This window comes from Rosa rugosa, chromosome 1 (assembly GCF_958449725.1).
Source record: "Rosa rugosa chromosome 1, drRosRugo1.1, whole genome shotgun sequence".
Lineage (NCBI taxonomy): Eukaryota > Viridiplantae > Streptophyta > Magnoliopsida > Rosales > Rosaceae > Rosa > Rosa rugosa.
The window spans coordinates 31032340-31040045 of NC_084820.1; the positions used below are offsets into that span (position 1 = coordinate 31032340).

A 7706-nucleotide genomic window follows, 5' to 3' on the forward strand; every position below is an offset into this window, starting at 1 on the left:
CAAATTCCAAATCAAAATCGTTTGCTCTCTTTGAATAGAAATGGTCAAGTGACATCCATCACAATCGAGCTTCCACCGATTGATTTGCAGGAAGTAGGGGTGTGCAAAACACAGTACAAACCGGCCGAAAACGACCGTTAAATATGGTTTAGTTAAGGTTTTTTTACTTTAAAAATTAAAAGCCAGTTCAATATCAAACCAAACCATTTATGAGCTGGGTTGGTTTGGTTTCTCTTCTACTTAAACCGCGAAACCCAAACCGACTGGTATGTTTGGAATATAATAAGAAAAAATTTGAAATTTATATACATAATCAATAAATAAATAATATATATATATATATATATAGAGGCCGGTTCTGAAGCGGACGTCCGCACTTCGCTAAAGTGCGGACGTCGATGCAGCAGGCGGCTTCCAGGCGGCGCGGGGCTGGCCGGAGGGAGGCCGGAGGCGTTCCAGACCTCTTCTGGGCGGCGTTCGAGGTCGGAGGAGGTCGGGCTTGCCGGTTTCTGGGCAGCCACCTCACCTGCAGTTGCAGGTTCTGTGCAGCACAGCAGAACCGTCGCCGACGACTCCACCGGACCGCAGACCCCTCCACACGACCCCCAGCGTCCCTCCGGCAAGCCGCGCCGCGCCGTCGCCGCTCGATCGAGGCCGGAGGAGCGACGTCCGCACTTTTTCTAGGTTGCGGACGTCCTCTTCAGAACATTTTCGTATATATATATATATTTTGTCCAGTTTGTTCTAAGTAAGTTCTAAATCTTCATTTATAACTTTATTCTTAGATGATTTACTACCATACCAAAGACCTAAAACCCTAATATAAAATTGCTACAATTACTTTGATCCTTTCACATCACATCTCTCAATCTTTCATTCTCTAACCTTTAATACTACCATATTAAGCTAGTACTGATGGCTAAGCATGCCAGGAAGGGAACATCAAGTACTGTTGAAAGAGGAGAAAAGCACTTCTATAGATATTGCTTTTTCATTCATTCATATTGGCCATATTACTATCTGTTTCTGTAACATTTTGGTCTTCCACACTGCTGCTTCTGCTTTATTGCAGTCCACTGATTGTCACTATCTATGCAGTCATGGTTCGTGCTCTTCCCTAAGGGCTATAAAATCTAGCTTACGAGAAACCACAACAAAAAATGACTTTGTATTATGGTGACAGTGGATCATGTGTAGGCATTTAATTGCAAATGTATAGTAAATTAACATTTTCCTTCAATGTTTACTAATCTAATAAATATCTCTCATGTTCAACCCAAAAAAAATAAAGTCGAATGCCCTGAGATTAGTGTGCGAGAAATCTAAGAAAAAACTGGTGGTTTCTAAAATATTTTTATGACCCAATCATCTGCTATTCGAACATTAGGCTTACGAATCGTTAACACTGTTGGTCCTTGCCTTGAATGAAGGAGAAGCGGGCCCTGTTCAATCTCAGCCTTTTGATTTGCCGGTTCAATTAGCGCACTCTTTTGCCCAGTAGACAGTCCTTGCAGAATAATCCTCTCAATAACACATTCTGAAGAAAATTGGGTTTGTCCAGGTGCCAGATTAAGAGATGTAAGCTTCCCATCTGCGAAAACAAAGCGCCGATGGATATAGGATCCTTGCTGAAACTCGAAGCTTTTTCCATCATCCACATAGAGTTCACCTTCAGCGGCTTGTGAACTATTCAGTGCTATCACCTAGAACAGGCAAGAAAATTACAACCATACATCCAACAATCTGCTTTTCATACTACACAGACAATATTTCAATCTTGCATTCACGCAAGCATAAAATGGCTTCAGCCTCAACAGTTGATGCAACAATTTTTTTACATCACAAGTCTTACAGAATACAGGTCTGAAAAATCTGCCAACACTAGGAAGACATTGTCATAGGTTATATGAAAATGGAAACCTTTTCTCCTTGGAAATGCATTCTTCAAGGATTTATAAATATTATGAGTCTAGGTGGCCTAGTCATTATGTCTAATTACACAGAACACTTTTAGAAAAAAAAAATGGGATCTACAAAAATCAACCCCAAACTTAAATACTACGCCCCAAAGTTTCTAGCTAAATTTCTGAAGTCGTGTAATGCAAGACATTGCTCCTAGGTCTATATATCAAATGGAAATAGACCTTTCACCATGGAAATGCAATCTCAAGCATGTTTAAATATGCAATGAGCCTAGGTGGCTTAGTCAGTAATCCAAATTACAGCCAGACACTAGAGTAAATTAGGATTCACAATCTCAAACTTAAAAGTTATGCCCTCTCAACATTCTCGCTAAATTAGTATGCTCAAACACATAACAGCAGATGACAAAAACCTTGGCTTCAAATTCTCTTTTTTAATTGTATGCATTCACTAGTCCAGTTTGCATAACCATGCTCTAATCATGCAAATAGGACAAGTTTGCAAACACTTACATGTGGCATTCAGTTTCAGTATGGATAAAAACTATTATGAGGATTTTCTACAATATTAGCTTAAGAGATACTGGCATACTTGAGACAGGTTTGCAAATAACAAGCATTCATTGAAGCCCTCTCAAGGCTAAGGTGTATAAATAAAGAAAATTTGAGCAATCACACCAAAGATTTTGAAGTCTATGTTCTAAGTTATATGCATGTTCAGACAGACTTATCTATTATTATGAAACATCACTGAACTTTAATTCAAAGGCGTACCAGAGTGTATGGATCGTTCACCATCTGGGTGGAACTCCGACGAAATCGGTCTTTCCGTGGTATGATAGTCCCAGCCCTCTGGAAAGCAGGAATACCCTCTTCATTAACGTCCAGCTTATGGGTCTTACCTCCCTTGTAAGCTGCTCCAGTTTTCACATCATACCATGATTCTTTCCCAGGCAAATAAACTGAAGTATGTTTTGCGTGCTGGTACAAAAGAAAAAATTGAAAGTATCAGAGATGAATGACAGAAGAATAGGGCAAAAGGAAACAAAGCTTAAAAACGAGTAAACTATTAGGCTATAGTGATACCTCTGTATAGATCCCTTGTACCAAAAGACTGCTTCCAATCATGAGAGCCTCATCATTTGTGAAAGTAGCCTCCTCGGAAGGAAACTCCATCCACAATGGACGAGCAACTGGAACACCACTGGTGTTTGCCTCTCTGAATAATGTGTAAAAGTATGGAAGCAACATGTAACGGGTGTGTATAGCCTCCCTCATACGTTGAGTGTTTTTTTCTCTGCATAAGATGAGGTAAAGTGTTATGATTGAAGTAATGGTACGACAACAAGTGAAGGGAAAAAAAAAATTAAAAACTTATGCTATTGATTCATTGAGCTGATAATATAATATGGGTTATGAAAATCTTATACTTTCTCAAGTTTCAATCATCAAAGGAAAACATGTATTTTTTTTTTTTTTTTCAACAAACAACTTCATGTTTAAGGTTTCTGTTATACAATCCAAGCAATGCTAATATCAGCTTTTCAAACATCAACACTAATTTTTTACTCAAAATACGACCATGCAATTTAGATGGACCACACTGAAAATCATTTGTACTCCAACCAGCAGGTTTTGATCATAATGCATCACTATCACAGTACCAACTCTTCATTTAAACTTGCATGAGCATCTGAAAAGTCTTGCCTGCCAAAAGTGCTACACACATTCCATTTGCTTTTTCTTTTCAAGGAAAAATGAAATCAAAATAAGTTGAAACCGTAGTAGAATTTTCTTTATGTATTAATAAGACATACACTTATGGCAGCACTGGGAAGAAAGAAGTTCAACAGGACCATTACAAAGCACACAGATTTAAAGCCATATCCACTACTTGGCAAGATATCAATTCTGAAAACTGTATGATGCAAATTAAAATTCAAAAATGAAGCTAAGCAGTATGCTCCCTATAATAATTAATATTGGTGTATCAAGAGAAGTTCTAAATCGAAGGAAATTACAAATGCAGATATGTGGCAGCATGCTGAACTAGATAGCAAACATACTCAAACATTAGAGGAAATCCTACCCAAATAACCATGGTTCTCGTCTTTTGGTGTCATGATGAGCATGACCTCTAAAGAAAGGATAGTAGGCTCCTAATTGATACCAACGAACTAACAACTCAGGTTCCGGATTGCCAAAAAACCCACCCACATCAGCACCTGTAGAAACATTACAACTATTAGTACCTGTTGAAATACAAACTTTGCATCAATATGAGAAATTTTCTTTTCTTACCAGAAAATGATATCCCAGTAAGACCAAGAGTCAAAATCATCGGAACTGAAACCCTGAGGTGATCCCATTCAGCTGTATTATCTCCCGTCCATATTGCTCCATGCCTTTGACTTCCAGCAAATACTGCTCTCGATAAAACAAATGGCCTATCCTTTCCATCACCTCGCTGAACAAGCCCATCTGCTGTAGCCATGTGAAAGTAGTAACCATAGGCGTTATGTACCTCCCGGTGTTCTGCATCTCCTCGATGTACAGCATCTCTAGGCATTGTAACCTGGTTATGGTAATTATTCATGAGATGTAGAGATGGTATGCAACAATAAAACAAAACAGAACAAAAAAAGGAAATAAAAAGGCACACACTCAGCCATCATCATTTCTGATAACAATCAGCATCCGAAAAATGCAGCATCAGCACAAACTGAAAATTTCTCCTATTCTTTAAAATTGAATCCTTTTTAAAGTGTTTTAAGTGTCGCATTTAACAATTCAAAAAGGGAGAAAAGTCTAGCAGTTTATTGACCCTGGAATCAAGATTAATTAGAAGTAAATTATTAAATTCCAGTATTTGTATCAAGTCATGCCAAGGAAAGTATGGCATTTAGGTTGTGCAACAGTTTTACTTGATAAGGGTTGGGCTGACTCCAAGCTTAACCAACACCATTTAGGCCACCCAACCTAAGTTTTAGTAGAGTAGGATAAGCTGCTTTGACTAATTGACCAAAGTTGATTGAATGGTGCTAATTTAGACATACGGTGAGTAACTATATTGCAAAATAGAACATAAACTAAGTAATGAGTGGGCAACTCTTCCACTATTTCAGCCAACTTAAGCAGATACTTAGAATAGGGTTTACATCAAAGAAGCATAAGCAACATGAAATTAACTTGCACACTTGGTGCCCGTCATCATTTTTCTGTTGCAAGTCGTGGAGCAAGAATGCAAGAGTTACATATAAGTAAGAAAACTACATTACAGATTGACAGTGGTAAGACATGATATCAGTTGGAAAAACATTACATGGGCTAGGTCAACCAGATAACATAAGATGTATATACAATGCGGACTTGAATCAGTGTTTTCACTCATTGGGAAAATAAATAATAAGTAATCAGAAGCTCATTATCCAACTTGCAACATTAAGATACTTGATTTATTATGAAGGTAAAGGATAACTTGTTTGTCTCAATCTATTTAAGAAAGATGAATAAATTTATAACTAAAGACTCTACTGTCAACAAAAGGAGAGATAAGTGATTAAGTAACATACCTCAGGACCATTGAAGACAGAAGGCTCATTCATGTCATTCCAGATGTACAAGGAGGGAGTTGAACCAACATAATTTTCAGTAGAGAACTTTGTAGCCCACCAGGACCTAACCTCTGGCCTCAACATATCCAAATATGATGATGAACCAGGCCAGCACCACCCATCGTAATCATTCCCATTGGCATCCTTAACATAATAGCCTTTTTCTGTGGCCTCCCTGTGCAAAAAGTACGAGTCATCTCGCTTAATATGAGGGTCCACAATAGTAACCATGTGCCTACCCTTAGCAGCCAACTTCCTCTGCATCTCCTCCGGGTGCGGGAAAAGCATCCTATCCCATGTAAAATACCTCTTCCCGTCCGTGTGCTCAATATCAAGCCACAAAACATCATACGGAATATCATGCTCATCAAACTTAGAATCAACTTGCTCCACATCCTCCTCGTCTCTATAATTCCACCTACATTGGTGATACGCCACCGCAAAAAGCTGCGGCATTGCGGGCGTGCCAGTCACACTCGCATACTGACGCGCTACATCCTTTGGCCCCGGTCCCACGAAAAAGAAAGCATCCACAATACCGGCCTCACTCATCCAAAACGTGTCAATCCTACTCTGCGACGAAGGGAGAGCAATGCCGGCCTCGGCATCCCACCCGTTCCCAAGAACATCAATCTGCATTTCAGCAGCATTCAACCAAAAGAACCCGGAAGTCCCTCGGGCCTTGCCGTGGGAAATCATGAATGGAATCGAGCCGTAAAGCCCGAATGGGGAATCATGAATATACTCAAACACGTCCAAGTTAAACAGTCTATAGGGTTCAGATTCCTCAACCCCGGGACCTCTAGTGGGCTTCAAAGCAAAGCTTGAAGCACGCTCAGGGATACCATAAACATGATCAGCCCCATAAAAGGACACATCAAAACTAATGGACTGAGGGCCGTAGGGCCTCTTATCCGTGTGCCCTCTAAACCTCTCTTCCCAATCCTCACCCTCTCCCTTCTCTCTCAGCTGCTCAAAATCAAATAAGCCATTGGAATTCACGGAAATTACACGATTACCCCTCTTCTCGCGGACGTAAACCTCGAACGGATCGTGCCGCAGCACCGCCTCGTAGCCGTCGGACAAGAACACGACCGACGACGGAGCCGCGTCGCCGTCGATCGTCTCGGTCGAAAGCCTCTGCAGCCAGAGCTTCTTGCCCTCGAACTCCGGCAAAACGACGTCGGGGACCTCGAAGCGCTTCCGGGGCGGATCGAGCTCGTCGATCCTGAGGCGCAAGATCCCGTCTTGATAAGCGGAGAGAGTGAGGAGCAAGGGCTTGATTTGATCGGGGGTTGTTTCTTGTTGTTCGATTCTCTTGAGGACGAGCTTGGCAGTGAGCTCGCCGTCGGAGATGGCGGCGTCTTGGGCTGTGAGGGAGGTCGAGCCGGGGTTGCGGGCTCGGGCTCGTTTGCAGAAAGGGGTTTGGTTACAGTTTCGGAACTCGTCTTTTTTCCATGAGAGAACTGGGGAGAGGTGACAGGTGAGGAGGAGAAGGAGGAGAAGGAGAAGAGTGAGGTTCTTCATCGTCTGGGTCTTCTTCATGGATTAGAGGTCATAGTAAGGAAATGAGAGAGACGAGGAAGAAGACGACCTCCACAGTGTTTGTTACACTAGTTTAAGTTGTGTTAGTCAGAGCTTGTGAATTCGGATCCAATATTTTGGGCGGGTATTATCGACCCGAGTGATTTTTTTTTTTGTTTTTTTTAGCAACTCAGTATGTGGAGTTAACAAATAGAGCCGCTACCTAAGTAATCTCATCTTTTGTAGCCATTTAAGAGCCCATAAATTTAAGCTACTAAAGTCTCGTTAGGTTTACTGATACTGAAAGGAGTCGAGACCCTCTCTCTCTAAACTGTAGAGAGAGAAAGTAGATCGGGAAAAATCTCCCTCCCCCTTCTCTTTTGCCCAAATCTTAATCCCTTGGGATCTAGATTGAAGGCCTAAGAGTTGGGGGGAGGTCCTTTCTCCTTCATCCTTTTTAGCATCCTCAAGAATCTGCTCTCTTCTCTCACCTTTGTGGTGTTTCTTTTGCTCCCTTTGTGGTATTTTCTGGCTATGTCCAGTTCATTCCTGGCACTGTCCAGATCGGGAGGACATTGTTCCTCACCCCTTTTTTTCTTTCTTTCTCAATGTCAATCAATCCCACATCTTTGATTACCCAACCCCA

At 41.1% G+C, this 7706-nt stretch overlaps 1 protein-coding gene across 1 annotated transcript; it reads right to left on the minus strand.

Annotated features, from left to right (window-relative positions):
* Window positions 1-1151: 1151 nt before the first annotated feature.
* LOC133724635 (probable glucan 1,3-alpha-glucosidase) lies at window positions 1152-7155 on the minus strand. The gene is made up of 6 exons (XM_062151413.1): window positions 5495-7155; window positions 4224-4497; window positions 4012-4147; window positions 3009-3219; window positions 2697-2903; window positions 1152-1703 (listed from the first exon to the last, which is right to left on the minus strand). Exons 1-6 carry the CDS (start codon window positions 7079-7081, stop codon window positions 1344-1346), a joined length of 2775 nt encoding a protein of 924 aa, XP_062007397.1. The 5' UTR covers window positions 7082-7155; the 3' UTR covers window positions 1152-1343.
* Between the last annotated feature and the right edge of the window lie 551 nt (window positions 7156-7706).

Bases quoted from the DNA above. Each gene is read 5' to 3' on its own strand.
- LOC133724635 (XM_062151413.1), bottom strand. From the start codon at position 7,081: ATGAAGAAGACCCAGACGATGAAGAACCTCACTCTTCTCCTTCTCCTC. The intron at 3,220-4,011 runs GTAGGATTTCCT...CATCTTATGCAG, and splicing joins CGAGAACCATGGTTATTTGG to AGAAAAAAACACTCAACGTA. The intron at 2,904-3,008 runs GTATCACTATAG...CTTTTGTACCAG, and splicing joins TACAAGGGATCTATACAGAG to CACGCAAAACATACTTCAGT.